Source organism: Epinephelus moara, chromosome 9 (genome assembly GCF_006386435.1).
Source record: "Epinephelus moara isolate mb chromosome 9, YSFRI_EMoa_1.0, whole genome shotgun sequence".
NCBI lineage: Eukaryota > Metazoa > Chordata > Actinopteri > Perciformes > Serranidae > Epinephelus > Epinephelus moara.
Window position 1 is genome coordinate 22,745,599 of NC_065514.1, and position 24,983 is coordinate 22,770,581.

Genomic DNA, 24,983 nt, shown 5'->3' on the forward strand with positions numbered 1-24,983 from the left:
AATATAAGCAACGGTAACCAAATTTTATTTTGAACCGATATTCACTCATTTTCTGTAAGCATTTTTCTTGTACGGTGTCGCAGGGGGGCTGGAGCCTATCCAAGCTAACATTGGGCGAGAGGCGGGGTACACTCTGGACAGGTTGCCAGACTATCACAGGGCTGACACATAGAGACACACAACCATTCTCGCATACATTCACACCTATGGGCAATTTAGAGTCACCAATTAACCCAGCCTGCATGTCTTTGGACTGTGGGAGGAAGCCGGAGTACCCGCTGACATGGGGAGAACATGCAATACCCTTCAAATGCTACCCCAGTGTTCGAACGCCCCACCCCGGGTTCCTACTAGGACTTCTCCTGCTGTGAAGCAACAATGCTAACCATTGCACCACCATGCTGCCCTTTAGCTAGTTTTAGCTAAGTGTACCTAATAAACTGGCAATTAGGTGTAGTTACTGTAGTACTTGTGCTTTCTGGGGCTCACTTTTCATCCTAAATATAAGCAACGTTAATCAAATTTTATTTTGAACCAAACTCTTCCCTGTTACTTATTAAAACAACAAAAATAAACATAAACATTGTATTTATTGTTGCTTTAGTAAAACATAGTCTGTTTCATAATTAAAAAAACCTGCTCCAAAAACTTGTACGGCATCTTTTTTTGGCACAAGAAATTTACTGATCTAAACAAACTATGAGACAATGTTGGAATGAACTTCCTTGCTGTGTCAGGAAAATAAAGTAGAATAATAAGAGGGAGCTGGAAAGGGCTTTAAACCCCAAAAATCATCTTCTTTCTGTCAGCTCAGACAGCTGCTCCCAGCCCCTGGCCTGGCACTGACCATAGAGAGATCAAATCTGTATGAATGTGTTTAAGGATCTATAGGGGCATGCTCTCTCCTTGGTACTGAAGTGTTGTTCCTGGGATCAGAAACTGCATTTTCCTTTCTTCCTGTGTGGCATTGCCTAGAGTTGGCAGCAACATTCACTGTTTCACTGCCTTTTGATTTTTTAATACAATAACTACATATTGTACTGGTTAGGAAGGTTCCCCTGAGGCAAGCTCCACTCACCCATTGCAAATATACCTGCCCTGCTCTTGTGGGTAATGCTGCTTCCTCCTTCGTCTGGGTTCTCTCTCTTGCTCCTGTGCCCCCTCCTACCCCCCGCTGAAAATGTTCTAGACACGCCCCTGCAAGAAACTGCAGCAGTGCGTTACGGTGAGAGCATGACAGCGGCCACTCGGCAAGATATAGAGCATTCTGACCCATTAGACTCACAACCAATTTGTTCAAAAGGCTTGCCATAATTCAGTCACAGCAACACAGGACATAGGACCACTGGCAAGCTCCACAGGCGTTAGCTTATTTATTTATCCACTGAGGTATTTTTCTCTGGCACTAAAACAGGGTTGTATCTGTGTGCGTGTATTTGCGTGCACACACCAGGCCTGTAAGCAAGACCACCTTAGTCGAGTCCAAGCCAATTCCAAAACCGGTTCCAGTCGAATTCAAGTCAAGAGCGGGTTTAAGGCGAGCCAAGCCCGAGAACAGAGCAACTTGAGAAGTATTCAATACCAAGACAATGAGGGAGTAAACCTCAAAGCTTTCCTTCCAACTACGAAACATAATCATTAAGTTGCTTTTTTTACAGACCAAGTATGTACAAATTTATTTAAAATCCTCTGAATTTATTTGCTAAGGTGTGGATAAAAATACGATACATAAAAATAGAGTGGAGGAGAAGTGATTTTTTTTTGTGCACACAGAATCATTACGCATAAAACATACCTTTTCAGAGAAAAAACGTGTCCCCATCTACAAACCTCAGCGTAAGCAGCTTTCTTAGAAGTTCTTCCGACTGAAGAAATAGTCCCTGTTTAGTGCTTTGAACCCCATAAACTAATTTCCCTTCACCTTCCTTCACTGTATCATGGTGGAGGCATCTATATCAGGGATGTACATCTTAAAATCTGGACACTTCAAGACAAAACTACCAGCTTGGATCGATACAACACGAGTAAGTGAGACAATGTACTCACTGCACAATACTGTCCTCCAGGAATTATCTCCCCCAAATCCTTACCTTGTCATTGGTAATGTCAGAATTGGGTACTTGCACAGAAAAATACTAATACCCATTTTCCTCACTGACAAAGAGCAAGCCATTTCTACATTGAATTCTCTTTCTTTTCAGCCCTGGCAGTGGCTGTATCAGGGAAGGGGTAATTTCACGTCGTAACATTGTAACCTCTGGCTTAATAATGAGAAGACTGATGTGAAAGGGACATGACATGTCCTGTCAAACAGTCAGGCAGCTGGGGAGAGGCCACTGAAAGATGCAGGTAGCCGAGAAAGGAGGGAGGAAGGGGGGTCGAGAAAGAGTGACAGGTCCATGCAAACCTGGTGTCGGACATACACAGACACATGCATACAAATAGGCATACACATATAGGTACGACCTCGGTACATCTAATCATGTGCTGGACAACTAAGCCTCTATTCTGATGGCTTCAGGGGGTTTAAGGGGAAAAAAAGAGAACTTCATCTCTGAGAAAGATTTTGCAACATGGCAGCTGTCTTCCCAGATAGACCCAGCCAAGTAGAAAGTGTGTGTGAGAAAGACACACACACACACAAAAGCAGAGAGAGAGAGAGAGGGAGAGAATGAACAGTTGTGTAAGTGTGTGCGTGTGTGCGTGGAGGGGCAGGTTGTTGTGTCGCTCGTCTCTAATGCAATATACGTATGTGCCTTTCAGTCTAGCAGCAGCAGCAGCAGCAGCAGTTGCGGCCAAGAGAAGAAGGGAAAGAGAGGAAAAGAGGAGCAGAGTGATGGACTCCCCTCCCTCCCAAGAGGTCGATGACATCAATAAGAAGCTAATAATCCTGCCTCTAGCTACCTCAGAAGGGCTTGCCAGAGCGATCCACTGCAGTCTACCCCTTCTCCTCCTCCTCATACATCTCACTCTCCACATCCCCAGAAGACCACGGGTTGGGTAGGGGGAGAGAGAGGGATGGATAGCGAGGTGTTTGGGAGAGAGGGAAAAGAGACATTTTGCTCTTCCTCACGTTTAGCTATCGATGAGGCCCACTAGGGATCGTCTGATATTGATTGTGCCTTCTTTTCTTTGGGGCTGTGGTGCTTGTTATGGGCGGCACGTACAGGGGGCTTTGTTGTGTGTGTGTGTGTGTGTGTGTGTGTGTGTGTGTGTGTGTGTGTGTGTGTGTGTGTGTTCGTGAACGCATATATATATAGACATGGTTTACAGTATGTGTGTGGGTTTGTCTGTTTGCCTAATTTCAGATGGTAAGGTAATTAGATGCTTGATTGGTGGGGGCGTGAACCAGTCTGCTCCCTATGTGCGTGTGTTGGGTGTGAGTCACCCAACACACGCACAAAAGCTCCGCGCTGGCTTACACACGCACACAGGAGACATGGAGACATGTACCGGATGTCAGGTAGCGAGACAATGTAAAGACGATGCCCAAACGGAGCAAAATGTGGTGAACTAAATGTCAAGTGAAGCCAGAGCCCCCCTCCTTAATTACCTTACGGAAAAAAGAAATCCGATATGATTAACTTTCACTGCACTAAGATCCAAAGACTTTTCATACAGGATGAATCATAAACACAACATGTGGCCATTAGGCTGATATTACATTCAGCTGTGCATGCTTGTTTAGACACAGACACACGCACACACACATATATGTATATATATATATATATCTCACACACGTACACATCGACTTCCCCACAAGAGGAGAAAACCATGATGTCATCTTTTTATGCCCTCTGTATTACAGTGCTCATTTCCAGTGGTCAAAGTTAACCAACTAATGCCACCTAGAGGCCATTTGTCACAACTGCATGAGTTGAAATGCTCCAGAGGACAATGGGTATGTACAGTATGAAGGGATTACGCCACCACCACATGGCATGATATTGTATAAAGGTACAACATACTGAACAGTTAGCATATGCCTCTTACACTTGCAGAGCAGATTGCACCTTTTGTCACAGCACAGCATGAAATATGTGTTCATTTCTTCTGTTTGCAGAAGTTGTGGTATAATTAGATGCCAATGTTTATGGAAAACTGTTAATAATGTGTTGACAGATTAGATGAATAACTCAGAATGTCAGAGTTTTAACCATATCATCAATGACTCTCATTCAAAAATACTTGATGTTGCATTACATGGATATTTTTCCTTTCTCTTCCAGCTCCAGTGATGCATCACATCTCTTGACATGGTTCGCTTTGTCAGTCCCTGGTTTAGTGGTCACTTTCTCACCCCTCCTTCTTCACACACGTCCACATGCCCGCAAGCAAACACGCACGCAGACTGCCTCCCCCCACGCTGCTTTCTCACCTCTTTGGTGACGTTGTCTTGGACCAGGCTGTAGAGGGGCACCACGCGGCTGACTTCCAGCAGCACAGGGATGGGGGAAGGCTGCTCTCCGTTCCTGCCGCTGCCGGTGCGGCCTCTCCCTGACACTCCTCCCATCATGGCCTGGTGGTGGCACAGGTGGCAGCCAGCTGGACAGCTGCCCTTCTCCTCGCAGCGGATCTCCACGCCATTCACCATGTCATCAGACAGCAGCTGGCTCTTCTGCAGCGCCGACAGGTAGCTGATGAATGGAACCGACTTCAGCTCACGCCGCCCACCTCCAACAACCCCCTGGTCTGTTGCCTCTGGAGGGGCAGTCAGGAGAAGGGGGAGGGGGGGGGGGGGGCAGATAAAGATAAACAAAGTTAACAACAACAATAATTTACATTCCTTTCAGGGGAACTGCCTTTCATTTTTATGTATTCTTTTCAAATTGTAAAAACAATTCCCTCTTCCATAACCCTCTCTCATCTTTATTTCCACAAAACAATTTATGAATCTTTGCTTGGAGTAGCAAAGAACATTCACAGTCCCTCAGTTGCATAATTCATCCACATCTGGATTTACTTTTACGTGCTGCCAAGGAAAAGAAGAAAAAACAACAACTAATTCCTTACTGTCATCAGCTTTCATAGACAAAGGGGGGGAGGCATGGGGGAGGGTGTCACTGGCTTCTTCTCCTGAGTGTCAATTACCACTGTTTGATGTTCTCACTGGAGTTTGGGGGGGATTCTTTCTCATCATTTCCTCTTTCAGTGAGAAAACAACACACCATGCCGAGAGGAGAGGCAGCGACAGAAGCAGCAGGGTAGGAGCACAAACAGCAGAGAATGCTACTTGGGTGCTGAGTGTTTCATTTGGAGGATACATCAGGCCACATGTTACAGTGGAGCGGATTTGCCATCTGTGCTGATGTGGCAGATGTGCTTTTGTGTGTATTTGCTTTACAACAACAGAGGACACACAGGCGATATGAGTTTTCCAAATGAGTGATAAGAGATTCTTTCTAATGACAAAAAAAGGTGTATAATGGTTGGAGTTACTGGCTTATGATGTTGCTTTGAGACATGATTCACATCAGTCAGTGCAAAGCACAATGCCTGAGGAATGAAATCTGCAGATATTCACCCATCAAACCCTCAATATTGCAGTTTCAATATCCAGTGAGTAGGATTTAGGGGGATATATTGGCAGAAATGGAATTATATGTAATAATTATCTTTTCTTTAGAGTATAATCACCTGAAAAAAAGGATTGTTGTGTTTTTGTTAACTTTGAATGAGCACTTAATATCTCCATAGGAAGCAGGTCCTCATCTACGGAGATCACCATATTGCACCACCATGTTTCAACAGTTGCCCAGAGTGGACAAACGTAACACTGGCTCTAGATAGGGCCATTGGCATTTTTGTTGGCCCTTAGTAGCCCCTCTGAATGAGAGCATCCAGAGGGGCTTTATTCAGTCCCCCCAATCCCAAATGGATCCCTTACAGACTCGTTGACTCAAGCCCTAAGCCCTTACAGCAGACCTAGGACCAATTCCATTTCACCCTCTTAGCCCTTGTCTTGGCCCTTCCCCTTGGCTTTGCGTGTTCACAATCTAGAGTGTCTTTACTGCTATTATTGGTAAAAAATCTCCTGAATGTCCGGATCTGAAGCTACGTACATCTCCTGAATGTCCGGATCTGAAGTTACGAACGTCTCCTGGACGTCTGGATCTGAAGTCAAGTGCATTTACCAAAATGTCACTTTTTTTTAACTTAGTGTTTCATTAATTGGTGGACCATTTCTATGGCTGTAACTAAGTCCAGTCAATTAAGTGTTTAGCATGTTGTAGCTCCTTCCCTGGGCACACTTTAGCAGGTGCTAGGCTGGTGGCCTATCTCCGACTTGCCAAACAGCATTGGAGACGCACTGATTTGCAACATGAAACTGCTTTATTCAGAGTTTTCTTTCTGGTTTAAATCACCTAATTCATTTCTTTTGGAGAGGTGAAGACCTCTGAGGACAATTTGGCTCACGGTAAAACCTCCTTAGCATGTGGATCTTAAGTTATAAGGGAAAAAATGTGAGCACACATTAGCAGATGCTCTATTTCTGACATGCCAAACAGCAGTGGAAAAGCATTGATTTGCAGCATGCAACTGCTTTATTCAGTGTTTGTTTTATGGTTTAAATCACCTAATCCTCTTGTTTTGGAGAGGTGAAGACCTCTGAGGACAATTTTACTCAGGGTAAAAACCTCCTGAATGTCTGAATCAGAAATAAGGTGCACACACTGTAAGATATCAGAGAAAATAGGTGAGCACACATTTACAGGTACTGGGCAAGCGGGCCATCTGCAATGTGATGTGAAACTACTTTATTCCGTGGTTTAACCGATTTAAATCACCTGGTATGTTTGTTTTGGAGAGGACGAGACCTCTGCGGATAATTCAGCTCCCGGTAAAAACCTCCTGAACCATGAACGCTGACGGAAGTCTATACAGGAGAAGTTTCAACTGGTTGCAATATGCCATCCTCACCACTAGATGCCACTAATTCCCCTAAATCTTGAACTCTGGACCTTTAAAACATTAAATATGTATAAAGCTTAGGTCTAGGTTGTCAGAGTATTGCGTAACCCACATCGTATGCAGATTAATGAAGCTTTTTTGTCCTAATGAAAAAAACATTAGCCTGTGACATGACAATAAATAACAATTGTGTAAATGTTTAAGTTCCCATCACACAGAGGCACATAGATGGATGGGTGAGATTACTAATGCATACAGTATTATATAAGCCCACATACGCACACACCAAACAGACGACGTACACACAACACGGACCAAGAAAACAAGGAAAACCCCAAACCTGGAGGAAGTGGTTACAACAGCAGGAATAGCCCTTGACATTATTCAAGGTGGAGTAATTGGGCCCAATTAGCGTTAATATTTTAAATGACTTATTTCCTATTTGCCATTTTAATGGCAGAGAAATCAAACATCTTTCAAAAATATTTTCAGTGGCAAAAAGACAACATACAGTGCATGACCTCAAATGTGTTTGGAAGACAGACTGAGAGAAACACGTCTAAATGTGTGCAATTTCACTTGGACTCCTGTAATATCAACAATTTGTTAAATGGGTTAACCCTAGACACGAAAAGGTATGTAAACTTTCAACCAATAATTTGTCAAACACAAACACATGCCGACACATGTGCTTTACCATCAGGCACATAGCAGCTCAGAGAAAAACAGAAAACAGGTGGGGATGTTTTCAAGGACCATTTTCTAACTAATATTTGAAGGAGAAAAATCACACAGGTATCAAGTTGATGTGATATTTACAAATAAAGCTTAAAAATCAGATTTAATTACAATGTATTTTAATGAGTTTTCAATGGGGCGGCACGGTGGTGTGGTGATTAACACTGTTGCCTCACAGCAAGAAGGTTCCTGGTTCAATCCCGTTCTGTGCGGAGTTTGCATGTTCTCCCCGTGTCAGTGTGGGTTTTCTACGGGTACTCCGGCTTCCTCCAACAGTCCAAAGACATGCAGGTTAATTGGTGAGTCTAAATTGTCCATAGGTGTGAATGTGAGCGTGAATGGTTGTCTGTCTCTACATGTCAACCCTGCGATAGTCTGGCGACCTGTCCAGGGTGTACCCTGCCTCTCACCCAATGTCAGCAGGGATAGGCTGCTAGTTTTCAATGCCTAACCAAACAGACCAAAGGGCCTTGATGTAACTCAACGCTGCAAGTAGTTTAGCGTTCTGTTGTACTATGGCGCTCGGACAGCGACAGTAGGTTTTGGCAAGTAAATTTGGCATTTGAAAAGGAAACTGAAAAAAGTTCCAATAAAAAAATAAAACGCAGGCATTAAAATTATTTTATATATTTTTTTAATGATTTATTTTGTATTAATGAATTTATTTATTATTTTGCATTCTTGTGGGTTTTTCCACTGACAATCTTTTTTTCATGTCACTCTTACAGGACTCTGGGTCAAGAGGAGTCATTCTCTCTTTCATATGAGAATTATATGTAAATCATCCTCTCCTTGCCCACTCCCCTCAAAATCCTTACCTCTGTGCCCAACATGTCGGTATGCCAAATAAAGAAATAAAAATAAAAGTAAAAATTGAAACTAAAATAATAATGTAAGTGGCATGGTGACGCAGTGGTTAGCACTGTCGCCTCACAGCAAGAGGGGGTCCTCTGTGTTGAGTCTGCATGTTCTCCCTGTATCAGCGTAGGTTTTCTCTGGGTACTCCGGCTTCCTCCCACAGTCCAAAGACATGCAGCTTCCTCCCACAGTCCAAAGACATGCAGGTTAGGTTAACTGGTGACTCTAAATTGCCTGTAGGTGCGTATGGGAGCGTGAACAGTTTTCTGTCTCCATGCGTCAGCCCTGTGAAAGTCTCGTGAACTGCCCAGGGTGTACCCCACATCTTGCCTAATGTCAGCTGGGATTGGCTCCGGTCCCCCCGCGACCCAAACAGCATAAGCAGTTACGGAAAATGACTGAATGAATAATATTTAATGCCTGTTTTATTTTCCAGTGGCTGTTTTTCCTTATTTAATGCCTACTTTTATTTTCAATGCCAAAACTTAGTGTCACTGTTCTAACTACCACTGTTCTAGTCAACAAGCAGAAATCACGTGTTGATAGAGCATGCAACACTGTAAAAAGTCTGTGTTATGCTCTATTTTTAAAGGCCCAATAATAAAATAATAATAATAATTAACATTTGCATAGAAAGTCCTGGACAATTTACACACTTAAGCAAATAAAGGTATTGTCCATTGTAATGGACAAAATGAAAAACTAAAGTAAACTTGCTTTTAACTTCTCATAACTGATTTTTTGAACAATCTGAACAACACTTAACTCACTAATTAAAGTTTATTATTCTGGCTAGAAATGCAACACTATGTGTGAGGATCATGAAGGAAGAAAATGGGTGAATAGCTTATGGACTAAACTCAACCACTAAGCCGTATAATCATTTGTTGATTGTAAATTGCACCTCAGGTCACTGAAATATCCAAATCCCCAGAAAGAACACCAAGGACACGACCTTAATGTCCTCAGTTGTAGCTGTGACCCTGGTGTGTGTGTGTGTGTGTGTGAGGGAGAATTGAGTCTGTATATACATTCATTTATGTACGTCTTTGAGGCTTACTCCCTGTGTGCGTCTGTGAGACACTGGCAAGCAGTCGAAAGGGTGGGTGGTACACTTCATGTGCAACAGTATGTAAACAGGCTCAAGGGGTGGCCCAAGAGCCCAATTACATGCACTTCTTGAGGCAACACAGACACAGAAAAGAGCTGTCGTCACCCAGCTCTCACAGTAAAGCCCTGTGGCTCAGGTTGGCTGTGGCTGGCCGCTCTAATTCACTCTCACCCCGTTTAACTCATTTCACCCCAGATTACAATTGTTTAGACCCACGTAAGCAAATGCGTTTGATGAAAGATTTGGCACTGTCATGCGCTGGTGGAGAGAGTAAAACACAGCCAAGGTAATGTTATCGTCAGAGTTAGCTGATCTTGTTACGCAGGGTCTTTCTTCACACCCCCCCCCCCCCTCTCCTTTTTTTAAAAAAAATACTTTTGGACTTTTACAACTCCTTGTTTTCTCTGAGTGTCTTTACTGTCTTGTTGTGAGGCTGGTAGCAAACTGCTGTAACATAATTTCCATCTGGGCTCACTAAAGTACTTTGCCTGTGTGTCTGTTTATTTGTGTTTGTGCAATGTACAGTTTCACTCACACCCATCGCAGGGAGAAATTAAATTGGACCACATGTATTTTCTCTGCAGTTAAAAGACTAGCCCTCCATTCCGGCCCTTTTATATATATGACATCTCTTTGCTGTGTGGAATGAATGTGATGCTTGTGCAACACTTGCCTGTCATCAAACATTGTGAAGAGATAAATGGCGTGAATTTCCTCGCCATTGATCTTGCACTGCCTTTGTTAATTAAAACGTCTTTGTAGACTGGTTGCAGTATAATTACTCATGAGGGACACGTCCCCTCCGGCCAGGGTTATGTTGCCCGGGCAACAACAGCAAAGGTGTCAGATATCTTCCATAGCAATTTAATACAGATGTTGTTAGATGTGGTTACTGTTGGGCACTGTTGTTTTGGCTTTATTAAAACAACTGCCAGTGCTACATCTAACACAGTACTCTGATTTTAACAGAGCCTTGTTATCTACAGTAGCTCATGTTCCCTATTAATTTTACAATCTTGGCGTATCAAGTAACACATGGTAATAAAAAAGGGCATCTGTGCATGAGTTGTACCTTGTATGCAAAGTACCACTCCTTATTAACTTTGTTTGCTATACTTGAACAGCAGTTACTCCAAAGTATTATGTTAATAGCAGACCAAAATGCAAAACAAATTCTTAAATATATATTAAAGGGCAATCAAATGCATGTTTCATATTTCTTTAGAAAGTATTTGGTGGGCATGACCAAAGAAAAGCACACAGCAGACTATTAGATGGTCCACTTTGTGTGCTGAGGTGTTGCACTGACATCCTCTAGAAGACCGAGTCTGACATCTAGTGGTCTCTTCTTATAATTACAGGCTTGTGTTTGAAAACTGAAACATCTGGATGTTTTCAAATGCAGTTGCAGCCTGTGGGCAGTACTTCAGGTTCTCTCTGTGAGATGTACTTCTCAGTTACAGGTTTATTTACTTATTAGCTCTAGTTAAATTATGTCATGTGTTTTTCTTTGAAGGAAAGACTGGTGCAATAATGGAGTATTTATTCCTGCTGAACACTATGAGGACTACTTGTCATTTCAGGATATGTTACAGGAAAAAGAGGACAAGTTACAGTATGTTTAATTAGTGTTGCCTGCATAAGTACTTAGAGTAGACAGGCCCTCTGTGCATGGAAATAATAATAATAATAATAATGATAATGATAACAGAAAAAATAAAATAAAACAGTTCTGTGTAAATATGTGGATATTGGGATTAAGGCAAATAAAATGTACTTCTTTAAAAACTCCTCTGGACTGCATCAGAACCATGAGTGTCTCATCAGGACCACAATATGCCCGTGTGCAGGCCCACTCAGCAGCCAATCAAAACAGCCGTCGGCCTCATCAGCCGTGCGTCTTGCGTCACGCTGCGTACGTGACGTCGTCACCACTGCAGTCTCTCACTAGCAGCTGCAGTAGCAGAGCCACAACACGCCCATCCAAACCTCTCAACTTCCAACCAGCTAACGTTGAAGAAAAGGTAACGCTTTAAAAGCAGAAACGTCAAAAGAGAGACATAACGATAAGCTGCATACCTTTATTTTCGACTGCACGTCCGACAAAACTGCGATAATGGCGGATAACTGTCGCGTTGTGTCAAGGGACAGCGTTTGTTGTTGTGTCGTGAGGCCTAACGTTATGCTTTACATACCTATAATAAGGGGCTTCTCAATGTAATTCGTTTATAAGTCTAGACTGCAGCGTTGACCTGTTTTTAAGCATCACGAGAGCACGGTCATGCCCTTAGATATAGCCTTAGCATTAGCATTAGTTAGCTTGGTTATCGCGTTGCTTGTAAATATGGCGTGGGGCTATCGGGTGTCAGAGATAAATATCAACATATCAGTAGCTTACCTGCTGTTATCAGTCGTGTCTTATCGTGGAGAGCCTTTATCTTATCAGGAAGAGATGTAGTAAGTTGTAAGTAATGCTCGTGTTACCTTGTCAATAACACATCCTGTTGACTTACGTTACACAGTTGTCAGTGGAAGGTTACTTTTGTTTGAACTACTAGTAACTAGTCAACCAGTAAGTAATGGTCGCCATTTGTTTATTCAAGCTACACTGCCACTAGTTACTGTGAAATAGCAGAGCTAGCTTGCTGTGCTAGTGATTGCATTCCATACACCAGCTAATAACCTGCACTCTAGCCCACTTACATTAAGTTTGTGGTAGTTTGCATTGCATAAGATGAGCATCATTTTTCTAAGCTACAAAATCCTGCTGCATGCAATATAATTCACAACTGTGAGGCATCAGAAATTGAACATAACACATAGCTATTTCCTCACTCTAGTTACTGACATTGTTTTTGACTCTCAGTAGAATTTTGACACACATTTTTTTTCTCCTCACACAAGGAAACCACCATAATGGAGGCAGCATCTACCTCGCTGGACCCAGATCTAATGAGGGAGGTTCTTGAATGCCCCATCTGCCTGGAGACCTACAACCAGGATCAAATGAGACCCAAACTCCTGCAGTGTGGTCACACAGTGTGCCGGCAGTGTCTGGAGAAGCTGTTGGCGAATACTATAAATGGTGTGCGCTGCCCTTTCTGTAGCAAGGTGTCCCGTATGAGCAGTATCTCCCAGCTGGCTGATAATCTCACTGTGCTCAAGATCCTAGATTGTACTACATCCTGCAGCGCTGCCACTGCCGCCCTAATGTGCAAGTCCTGCTGTAACCGCCTGCCACGTCAGTACTGCCATGATTGTGCCACAGTCCTCTGTGAGCCCTGTAAAGGAGAGGGCCACCTGCACCAAGGCCACTCAGTCCAGCCAATTAGGGTGGCTGCTGAACAGCGTCGTAAAGAGCTGGGTGGCAAGCTGGCTGCTCTGCGTGATGTCATGGGTGAGATTCAAAAGAAAAAGACAGCTATTGATAACATTTCCAAGTCCTTGAGACTAAAGTACCATGCAGTGCAGCAAGACTATACTTCAGCTGAGCTGCGTCTTCAAGAGGAACTCAGCAGGTCTCGAAGGACATTCACAGCTTCCCTGGCAGAAGTGGAAAAGCTAAATGGGCAGGTGCTGGAGGAGCAGACGTATCTCCTTAACATTGCAGAGGTAAAAGTGGTGTCACGCTGTGATTATCTGTCAATGCTGGTGAGGCAGAGTGACATCGCTTTGCTAAAGGATGATAGCGACGGCACTGATGATGAAGAGCTGGATTTGAGGAGCAGCTTGCCCACCATGTTTCAGCTGCAAGAGCCCCAGCTGGTCAGAGCAGAGCACTCCAAACCTCTAGAAGTGGGCCAAGTGACCACAAATACTTACACTGTCAATACAGAGGATGAGGAGAGTGGGTTGGAGATTGCACTTGAGGGTGATGTAGAGGGTGTAGCTGGGGCAATAGGGGCTACAGGCGGTGGAACGGGGGCTCCGGTGGATCTTTACAGAGACATTGACATGGTTGCAGCTGTAGAGGAGACAGTATGTGGTTCACCAGCCAGCTTTAAGTCAAAGTCCATGGATGCAGGTGGGGGATCACCTGGAGGAGCTGGGGCAAGTGCGGGACCTCCAGTCTGCCAGTTTGTGAAGAAGATGGGCTGCAAGGGAACTCTACCTGGCATGTTTAATTTACCAGTAAGCATCTGTGTAACACCGCAAGGTGAGGTCCTGGTAGCTGATCGTGGCAACTACCGCATCCAGATCTTCAATCGCAAAGGTTTCCAGCGTGAAATCCGCCGTAATGCCAGCAGCATCGACAACTTTGTCCTGAGCTTCCTTGGGGCTGATCTGCCTAACCTCATCCCATTATCCATTGCTGTCACTCCTCAAGGCCTGATTGGGGTCACTGACAACTATGATAACTCAGTAAAAGTCTACACTATGGATGGACACTGTGTGGCTTGCCATAAGAACCAGCTGATTAAACCCTGGGGCATCACTGCCATGCCATCAGGTCAGTTTGTGGTGTCAGATGTGGAAGGTGGCAAGCTGTGGTGTCTAGCAGTGGACCGCAATGTAGGCGTGGTCAGCTACAACCGACTGTGTTCTGCTGTGCGGCCAAAGTTTGTGACGTGTGATGCAGCTGGAACAGTCTATTTCACCCAGGGCCTAGCTCTGAACTTTGAGAAACGTCACAATGAGCCCCACCTGGAAGGTGGCTTCTCTATTGGCTCAGTGGATACAGACGGCCAGCTAGGCAAGCAGCTCAGCCATTTCTTCTCAGAGACAGAGGACTTCCGCTGCATCACTGGCATGTGTGTGGACGCCAATGGAGATTTGCTGGTAACGGACAGTGGTAGGAAAGAAATCCTCCAGTTTCCCAAAGAGGGTGGATTCAAAATTCTCATCCAGGAAGGGCTGACCTGCCCTGTAGGAGTGGCCACCACCCAGAAAGGACAGCTGCTAGTGCTGGATTGTTGGGACCACTGTGTCAAAGTCTACACATACATTCAGAGAAGGCACTCGTCCACTTCTTAGAGGAACAATCCAGTCTATTCGCACATGAGCATGAGAGATTTAGTGGGTATGTGTTGGTAGGTGTGTGTGGAGAAGTCTTTGAAAAGGTAGAATCACACTGTTATCTGTCACTTTAGTTTGGCTGCAGTCCAAACAATTCTCACTCCAGCTTTCATTGGGTTTTAAATAAACATTCTAGTCAGTTCGGTTCAATTTAAAACCCACTGGATTTTAATTTAATACCCTTAAATTAAAAATCCTCCACTTAAGCTGCCCCTTTCCTGATTATTTAAACGGATCACAACACTAAAACAGACCTTGAAACATTTTTACATCAAAGAATCCTGGCACAGGTTGTCACATTAAAATAAGCAAAAGAAGCCATTGATGTCAAAGCTAATGCGGGCACAAAGTACAGATGATTTCCCTTCCTCTGTTACACCGCTATATCCACCATTCAGCCTGACTGTATGTGATGCATGGCTTTCACTGATCTGGCTCAGCTTTGCTAAAGAGAAACAGGAGGAAGAAGAGCTGAAAATGAACACGCATTTGCATATAAAATAAAGCATACCAAGGCTTTTGGCCTGTGAAGCACTTTATTATTGACACAACACTGTTTCCTAATGTTAGGTTTTAGTAGCACAGACTAACATTGATGTTGCTAAATGCAGCTGGCAGCTTAAAAGTTTACTGGGCAGTTAGCTAATGGCAAAACAGTAAGCAAGTATCAGCATTCATTGAATTAAATTCAGTAACGTTCAGGGAACATTAAGTGTTGAATATTAGGGATGGGGGTTGAGCAACAAAATCACAACATGATTGGCTGTGGAGGAAAGCTGGGTAATATGGGGCAATGGTGATATGTATTGGGTTTTTGTGGGTTAAAGCTTTTTTTGAGGGTAGCTGAGTTAGTGCAATCAGAATTAGGGTTACTGATTAATTTGTGGACCATAGTATTATGGTTTTGTCCCAGTATCCATTGGCACTGCTTCACTAGTGTGTGTACTGTGCATTTTGGAGCAACACATCCACTTAAATTTTCAGAGCAAGGACTGCTTCCTGTCTGTAACTTCTCTGTATGCTCTTTCATTCAGCCCTCTCCTAGTGACTTCCAAGCCACAGCCTCACTTATGTCACTAGGAGGCAGGTTGAGGTAACCATCTGCAAGATAACATTATTGCTATCTGCTCCACTTCCTGTTTTAACTGCTCTGCTCAGTCATACATTTCACAACATTTCCAGGCCTCTGCACCCCCTTCTGCTTGCCTTTTATTTAACCTGCACCATTAAAGTTAGCTTTGATCACAAACACTGTAGCTCCTAGTGTGAGTCCTACTTCTCAGACAGAACTGTGTGAATTATGAATAGAGTAGCAAAGGTTCCAGATGACCTTTGTAACATGGGAGGCTTTTTAAATTTCATGTCTCTGTTATTTCTATTCCCTGTGGGCTTACCTTCAGCTACATCATACAGACATCTATAAATTACTTTCTGTTGCTACGCCAGTACAACTAACACTAAATAGCTCCAGCAACCAGACCAAATTAAAGGCTAACTTCGGAATTTTCCTACCTTGACCTTATTTTCCCATGTTTTCTTTCTAAAGGACTAATGGGAAGAGCAGTTACTGAAATTGGTCGAGTATTGAGCAACAAGGCTGCAAGCAGCAGCCAAGAAATCGGCTGCAGTGTAATCACTCTGGAAAATTATGCACTGTCAATCTACATCCACTAAAAGTGCTTGTTTTTGCAATTGACAGGCTCGTAAGTGTCCGATAACTTTACAGAAAGGATACCTATAGAGGTCGACCCAAGAGTAAGAGCAAGATCCTTTTTGTTGAACCACAAACACCCCCAAATGGCTATCACCAAACTCACCAGACTCCATTTGAATGAAGAGTAATTTTATCATGGTGAAACACACTTTATTCAAAGGTGATTGAAACAAAATAAAACTCCCAAAAGCCATCTCAGTTTATCTCTCCACTGTTCAACAATCAACAACTCTGGTTTGGTTGAAATAAACCCTTAATTCAACCACTTAGATGTGAAAATATGCTGGTTTTATACAAGCTAAGATTACTGTTTATTTAAATAGTCTGGTGGATTTGGCAGTCACAATTTTGGGGCTGTTTCTGGCTAAACAAAAAGAATCATTAACAAAAAGGTTGACCTCTGCAGGGAACGCTTCAAAAATGGTTGTTCCAAATAGTCACTTATACACAAAAACATGGAAAAACAGGTCCAGGTTGAAAAATACCAAAGCTACACTTGGAGCGAAAGGGTACAACAGACACTTACAACTTCAATAATGTTTACAAAAGTTTGTTCAAACCTGACATTTATTCCAGAGAACTTATTCCACGCCATTGTCTCCTCAAGCCTGGCCTGTGGTTGCACAATCTTTTTAGGGATCACTGGCAGGAGTGTTCAGAATAGCACTGCTAGGATAATGATGAGTGAAAACTCCAGCGTCACACACCAAATCCTGGCTTTTGTTACACCGGGGTGTTGGTTCTGTGTTGCTGTGTCTCCCTCAGGTTTTTAATTCAACACTAGGCACCTTGCAACCTGAGTTCTCCAGTGTTGTTAGATATGGTAAAGACAACAGCCATATGTAGTGTTTTGCAAGTTAGTCGGTGGCACTAGTCGACATTAAATCCATCTATATCCGCATTTATTTCATTTATTGTTTTACCATGTAGCTTTACCGAATTGATGACGCTTTCAGGTAACACAACAATAAAAGACACCTTTAATCAAAATATTTAGTGGCCTAAATATGGGGAATCAAGTTAATCATTGAAACCCACAAGTGTATGTAACATATGCTATGTCCATAAAGTCGTTAATAGGAAATACACCTTCCCGCCATGTATCTTCCGGTCTAGGTATGCTCAGAAGAGCACCTCAGTTGCAGATATTTCAGCCTTATAAATGAATTACTTCACAAAGCTGACCTTAACGCTGCACCTGGAGCCCTATTAAACAACAACATGCAACTATACATATCTGAGAATCAAACTGTATCAGAAACAATAAGTGTTTTTAATATTTCTACATAAGCAAAGTGATAAAGAGTAGAGAAAAAATAGAACTGAATAAGTATCAGGTGAATTCTGTCATGGTCATTACTTGTGCTTTTCTGTTTAACACAATGTATTGGTTTTCTCGTTAGACCATGTTATATCAACACTAAATTAGTAGATTGTAATGCTAGGTAGTCTCAGCTGCATGTCAACCTCGCCATAACGACATTTTTCTTCAGTGCTTTTACTTTATTCACGGTCACTGGAAGTCTCTAGAGAATATTCAAACTTTCACAGTGACAAAAAAAAAAAGCATCAAATGCTAGAAAAATGAAGTGTCCTTGTGTCAGTGTGCTCAACATCAGAGTGTCTCACATCATTGGAATATGTTTTGTCATATGTCATTGGAGAGAAGTTATTTCCTCGCATACTTCTTCACAGTTTACTCATTTATACCATTGAATTGTAATACCGCAATATGTCCATGAACCAAACTCCTACGTGTTTAAGGTGTTACATCCTTTGGAGGCTGTGAATTTTACAATGTGTTGAACACATGACACACATCTCTGTGTAGTCAAATTCATGTTTGTATTGTTGATTATCCGAGTGCAATAAACATTTATGAAACAACTAGAATCGCAGTGGCAGTTTTTCATGCCATATTAAGATTTGTGCTCGCATTTATCAAATATGTGTATTCATACAGTTTTCTGTGTGAGCGTTGTCACAGCAGTCCTCTTGTCACCATAATTGGCTGGCTGTAGAGATCCATTTAAACATATTTTGATTTATGCTCCTAAGTAGCAGTGGGGGATAAGGACAAAAATAATGATGCAAGAATGTGGGCTTTTGAAACCCATGATGAGTGTAATTTCAAAAAGACTCGTCATGTCTTATAGTCAGTGGTGGAAGAAGTATTCAAATCCTTAAGTAAATGTAGAAATAAAACAATAGAAAGATAGTTACAAATAAAAGTAAAAGTACAAAACTATCAGTGACATGTACTTTAAGGAGTATTTAACCCCACAAATGACTATAAATCTATTACTCACCTAGTGCTACGTTCAATTTGCGAAGAAAATGTTTTTCTAGCATGCCTCCTCGGTGAACGAAGAATCCAAAAAATGAGAAATTTGTGATAAAGTAATAGGGGTCTACGTTTAACAACAGCAAAACTACAGCAAAACATAGGTGTTTCTAGCCCATTTTTGGGGGTGCTGAAGCACCTCTAAATTGAATCCCAGCACCCCTGAAATTTGAGAGATTTTTTTTATTTTATTTTTTTTATTGTATGTCCTTTTTTAACAAGCTAGAAAAGTGTCAAAACCATAAAGTACTTGGTTGCAACGTAATATTTTAACAACAAAAATACGGCAGCACCCCCCTTGCCTCAAAAATGGTTTGATCCACCCCATCCCTCCCACCTTTCCCCGACCCGGGCTCTGAGCGCTCTATCTGCACAGAGCAATGCGCTGCCTTCCAGAGTGTTGCAGTAGTGGTGTAAGTACCTGGCTTAAACCAGGCTATGTGGCACATTTCTTAACTTCTACCACTCAATACCAACACATTATTATCATTACCAGTCCTCATTTTTGCTGCATTTAATCGTAGGTCACTGTTTATGTTGTTAGGTAGGAGTTAGCTGACGTTTTTTCTAGCTAGGAAACGTTACAGGTGGTCAGTACCACTGTCCTCTGTTTGAATTGTAATGAGAGAAGCTAGCTGTTGTGTCATGTGCATGTGTTAATATTAAAGCCAAGGTGCTACTGACTAGCTAACTGACTGGATGCCCATTAACATTATAACTCCTATTGTGTGTATTTATTATTATTATTTTGTAGATTTCAAGCACTTTTCTTTTTTGAAGTGTATTTTTATTTATGTATTTGTATTATATAATACAGACAAGAAGGAAAAAGGCAGAGACAAACATTGAAAAAGTCAATTACTGTTAATGTGTTAATGTTACATGTTGTGCATTGCATTTCAAATAAAAGTCCAAAAAATAAGTCCAAGGTCCATTTTTGGTATTTTTGGTACTCACTATAGGGGGCTGGTTTACTCCAGAAACATACATACTGTTTATGTGTATGTTGAGGAGCTGCTGTATCAAAATGAGTTGTCTTCCCCCAGAAATTAGGGTTACGATATGTTTCTTTTATGATTCCAATCCATTCCTCTTTTGCTGTGGCTCAGCATTTAAATAACCTTTATCAGATTTGATGGTTTAGTCACAGACTTTCCCAAAAAGTGTTGTGCTTTTCTTTCACAAATGTGGGAATGAAATTGAGTTAAAATGTACAAAACAGTGAAATTTATCTTGCCTGGCCAGGCAGCTCTCTGGGTGCTCAGCACCCCTAAACCTCTGATCCTAGAATCGCCCCTGCAGCAAAATATACGTCTATAATGTTAACATAACTTGTGCAGTATAATCCAAGTCTCACTTATCCAGTTTTATCCTAAATAGGCTACTTCCCAAACAGATAGCCCTTTCCGACGGGGAATCAAATTGCAAATGAAACTTATTTATGCTCTCTTTGAAGCCAGACTCCATTGTCAAAAACTATAATTTTACGTTGCTGGACATGGGAGCTGCTGGTCTACCACTGCCTCCATCTCTAGTTTGTTTGTCTTACTACCAAAGTCACACAATAACACAAACTACCAATTGAGGCAGTGGTAGACCAGCAGCTCCTATAGAGTGAGTTAAAATAAATCTTGCTCTGCTGTTCACTGTTAATTTGTATTGGGCGGTTTGATTTAATTTAGAATAGGTTATGTAGCCCTATAACTCTTGAAGTTACCTTTTGCCCTCTCAAAAAATGGTCTAATCACCTCCATACACAACTGTTAAAATGATATGTTTATTTGTGTAATTTTTAAAGTCACACAATAACAAACTACCGATTGATGCAGTGGTAGACCAGCAGCTCCTGTGTTCAGTGAAGTAAAAGTACTCTTTTTGTCAATAGAGACTGGCTTCTTTGAGGAGAGCATTGATTCACTTTCAATAGTTCCCATCCAAAAAGTCTGTTTGAGAGGTACTAAACATACAACTGGATAAATGAGACTAGTTGTGTGAGATATTTTGAAGGGGTGTTTTTCATATAGAATTTTCTCCATTTTTGAAATCGTCGTTCACCATGGAGGCCTGTGAGAAAAACAAAATTTTCTTTACACATTCAAGGTGTGTAACTGTTGTACAAATGGTCATTTGGCAGGTGAAGTATTCCTTTAAAGTATCAAAAATAAAAGTATCCAGTAACCTGCCATGATTTCACACGTTGCTGGAATAATATTGAAGGATCAACATGTAAGCATTGTAATGTAGCTGGTTGAGGTGGATCTAATTTTAAGTATAGTTGAGTAGTCAGATCTAGAAAATGTATTTTTAAATGAATCATGTTTTGTATGTGAAATCTTTATATCTTAAGTAACTAACAGCTCTATTTATATATACAATACCACAAAATGTTATTCACTCTTCTAATCCTCGTCCTCCTTGACCCAAAATCTGTTTTTCTTTTTTCCCTACCGTGTGAGTAGGTAACTGTTTATTTTTAAACCCTGGTGCCAATCATCTGCATTGAACGGCTAGACTCATAATCAGCACCTTTTTGGATCATGAATAAACAGGATTAAAAAAACACCATTTAAATGGAACAGTGCTGCGAGATGCTTTTGGGACACTGTTAAGTCACACTTATGTTTAATTCAATTCATGCAGCTTATGCTGCCTTTTAACCAGGAGGCGAATTAAGGCAGGATGAAGTCTTTAAACATAACCCAGTTTAACTTCTAGTCAGACACAGTATAACCTCCCCTTCCTGTTGAAGTACAGTATATCTTGCTCTACTGTTCACTGTGTATTTGTGTCAGGTTATGTTGCCCTACTTGCATTTGATCGTAGCCCCATCACTCCTGAAGTTACCATTTGCTCTCTCAAAACATGGTCTACTCACCTCCAGACACAGCTGTTAAAATTTAAAATGATACGTCACATAAACCTCTCAGCCTCTGCCCCTTTAAAACTAGTATATAAAAATGAAAGGATGGCATCTCTGTTTATCCCTCTAGAATTCCGCCTTTATGTGTTTTTCCCTCCTGTCTGTCAGCATGCTCACCTTTCTGGTACTGTAGCCAGAGCTGCTGCTGGGCCTTCTTGCTGGGGAAGTAGATGCTGCAGCTGAGCTCGGAGCCGTACAGGGCCTCAGACACGTAGTGGCTGCCATATTGCTGGAGAAAAGCCAGCAGCTCCTCGCGGGTGCTCTCTGCTGATAGTGTCTTCAGCACCTTAGAAAAGCCTACCAGGGTAAGAAGGAGATGGAAGAACAGTGACTTTGTATCCAGAAGGGAAAGGAAGGGTGGGCTGGATGTTAAGATCCAGGCACATGGTGTAAATGTGTTGTTATTGATGTGCTATTAATGTCGAAATCAAGATCTATGAAGGGCAGAAAGATAAACAAATAGAGTGATAGATGCTCTGACAATATGGAGAATATACATCAAGGCTGTAAAGGCTGGTGGAAGACAGTTAAAGACATAAACATTTCCCTGAGGTCTAATTAGTGTTATCTGTGTGGTGCTTTGTGATGTTAAGAAATCACAAATTATTCCGAAACTGACCCGTAGATAAGGTGATGGAGCTGAGTTTGACTTTGTAAAGATTGCTGCGCACTCTCCACTGTTGAACCATAGGATATCCCACTGCCTCACTGAATTGAGCATCCCCTGAGAGAGACAGGAAAAACAGGAACAAGGAGACAAATTAAGACAGAAGAGGAGATTGAAGAGAAACAACAAATACAACAATTTAAAACAAATGACAAAACTGGGATTTATAAAGAGCGGCTGAAAGCAAAAGATAAATGACTAAATAAATAAAATCCATCATTTCATTTGAACCGTTTATTGCAGATCCATTGTTATCTATTATTGCCTTAACATCATTTATTATCACAGCCCATATCCCAGCTGCTCCCAGATCAATGGCAGATATATAGTGCAACTTGAACTCCAATTGGATTGCTGACATTAGAAGTGGGAGCAATCTCGCCTTTCTCTGCAATTCAATTACCAAACTTTCACACCAGTTTAGAACTAAAGCCACAAAAGTGAAGAGCAAGGGAAAGGGAAAAAAATAAACTGCTTACGGGAACCTTGATCCTGCGCCTCTGGAAAACGTTTTACACCTGAGACATTCATGCACAGTGAAGAAAAGGGGCAATTTAGTTTCTATGTGTGTGTGTGTGTGTGTGTGTGTGTGTGTGTGTGTGTGGGTGTCCAATTCTGGTGAAAGCAGAAGCCAAGTAAAAATCTCAGGGGTCAATGTGGATCAAATGCCAATTTAGCTAATGGAGGGATTAGGGAGCAGAGGTGGAGGTGCAGGTTTCAAGCCAAATGTCTAAGTGACTCTGTTCCCACACAAGATGGGGTGGAACAGTCAAGGAAAGGATAAAAGGATGAAATGGGAGGTTAAGTGTTAGAGTTTACAAGGTCCAGTACACGCGTACGTGTGTGGGCAGGCATATGCCTAATACTTTGTGTTTATGAAAGCACTTTGAGATAGGGTTTGAGGTATAACGGCACAATGACAATAAAGAATAAGGAAGAGCCAGCCCATATCATTTTATGCAATCTTGCATCCAAATACATTTCACAAAGTGTTGTTATTCCTCTGTGCTGGCAATAGCCACCCCCAGACGCATTATGTTTTCGGGTTGTCCCATTCTCAGAAACTTTCTTTCAAGTTGGCACAAACGTCCACTTATACTCAATGATGAACTGATTAGAATCTGGGTTGTCAAGGTCACTATGACCTCGCATCCATCTCATTTTCATGAATGCAATATCTTAAGAACACCTTGAGGGAATATCTTCAAATGTGGCACGAACATTTACTAGTACTCAAGGATTAAGTGAATAGAATTTGGTGGTAAAAGGTCAAGGTCACCGTGACCCCACATCATTGTCATGAACGTGATATCTCAAGAACACCTTGGGAGAATTTCATCAAATTTGGCACAAAAGTCCACTTATACTCAATGATGAACCAGTAAGATTTTGGTGGTAAAAGGTCAAGGTCACTGTCACCTCATATCTGTCTCATTCTCATGAATGTGATATTTCAAGAACACCTTGAGGGAATATCTTCAAATTCGGAACAAACATCCATTTGGACTCAATAATGAACCAATAAGATTTCGGTGGTAAAATGTCAAGGTCACCGTGACCTCACGTCTATCTCATTCTCATGAACGCGATATCTCAAGAACACCTTAAGGGAATTTTATCAAATTTGGCACAGACATCCACTTATACTCAATGATGAACTGATAAGATTTTGGTGGTAAAAGGTCAAGGTCACTGTGACCTCACATCCATTCCATTCACATGAACGCAATATCTCAATAACACTTTGAGGGAATTTCTCCAGATTTGGCAGAAACATCAACTTGGACTCAATAATAAACCAATAAGATTTTGGTGGAAAAAGATCAAGCTCACTGTGACCTCACATCTGTCTCACTCTAATGAATGTGATATCTAAAGAACACCTTGAGGTAATATCTTTAAATTTGGCACAAACATCCACCTGGACTCAAGAATTAACTAATTTGAATTTGGTGGTCTAAGGTCAAGGTACGGGGGGCTCACAAAACATGTCTTTTGCCAAAACTATAGAATTCACAAGATAATTATGTCAAAACATCCCACTAATGTCTAATAAGATAAAATGATGAAGTGATGACATTTCATATCCAAAAGGTCAAAAGCTAACTTCACTGTGGCATATTGTTCTCCAGTGTTCTGTTCTTCAAGGTTCTGTGAAACTGACTTGGCAAAGGGACCTTGGGGAAGAAACTGATGGTGACAGATGGTCTAAAATTGTGTCAGGATGTGGTAAATATGTGAAAGAAGCGAGGGGGAAGCTCACACAATATAAGTTACTGCATAGATATCATCATACACTGTTACAACTCTACAGAATGAAGTTGTTAAATAACAATAGCTGTTGGAAATGTAAAACTGAAATAAGAACTTTCCTGCACTGTATATGGAAATGTAGTTTTGTCAGACCACTCTGGATCAGAGTATTAGAAATGTTAAGTTGTTGGTTTGGTTCAGAAATCCCTTTAAGTAGAAAGTTGTTTACTTGGGGATCGGTCACAAATACCAAACACCATCACCATCCAAGTGTGCATTTTCTGTTATTATCGTGGGTCTAATGACTGTCTGTCCAGTTATTCTAAGACACTGGAAGACAACAAAGGCCCCAGAATTGAGGGTTAATGCAATGGTGGAAAAAGCATCTTATGAATGTATGCTCAGTGGAATAAACGGCGATCAGGAGAAAGGAGTATCTCCTTGGGA

At 41.8% G+C, this 24,983-nt stretch overlaps 2 protein-coding genes across 3 annotated transcripts in view; one reads left to right on the top strand and one right to left on the bottom strand.

The window, feature by feature from the left end:
• The window catches only part of LOC126395591 (astrotactin-2-like), a 434,195-nt gene that overhangs the window by 70,712 nt on the left and 338,500 nt on the right, over positions 1–24,983 (bottom strand). Inside the window, exons 15-17 of the mRNA XM_050053178.1 lie at positions 22,236–22,340; positions 21,734–21,913; positions 4,382–4,704 (exon numbers count right to left, since the gene is read on the bottom strand). Coding sequence (XP_049909135.1) covers positions 4,382–4,704; positions 21,734–21,913; positions 22,236–22,340 — 608 coding nt within the window. The remainder of the gene's footprint in view (positions 1–4,381; positions 4,705–21,733; positions 21,914–22,235; positions 22,341–24,983) is intronic.
• trim32 (tripartite motif containing 32) lies at positions 11,575–19,381 on the top strand. Of its 2 annotated transcripts, none has more exons than XM_050053179.1 (2): positions 11,575–11,646; positions 12,527–19,380. In XM_050053179.1, the coding sequence occupies exon 2, from the start codon at positions 12,539–12,541 to the stop codon at positions 14,594–14,596; it is 2,058 nt and encodes a 685-aa protein (XP_049909136.1). In that variant the 5' UTR covers positions 11,575–11,646; positions 12,527–12,538; the 3' UTR covers positions 14,597–19,380. The 2 variants fall into 2 exon arrangements, with proteins under 2 accessions (XP_049909136.1, XP_049909137.1); XM_050053180.1 differs by lacking the exon at positions 11,575–11,646 and adding an exon at positions 12,054–12,086 and having other exon boundaries at positions 12,527–19,381.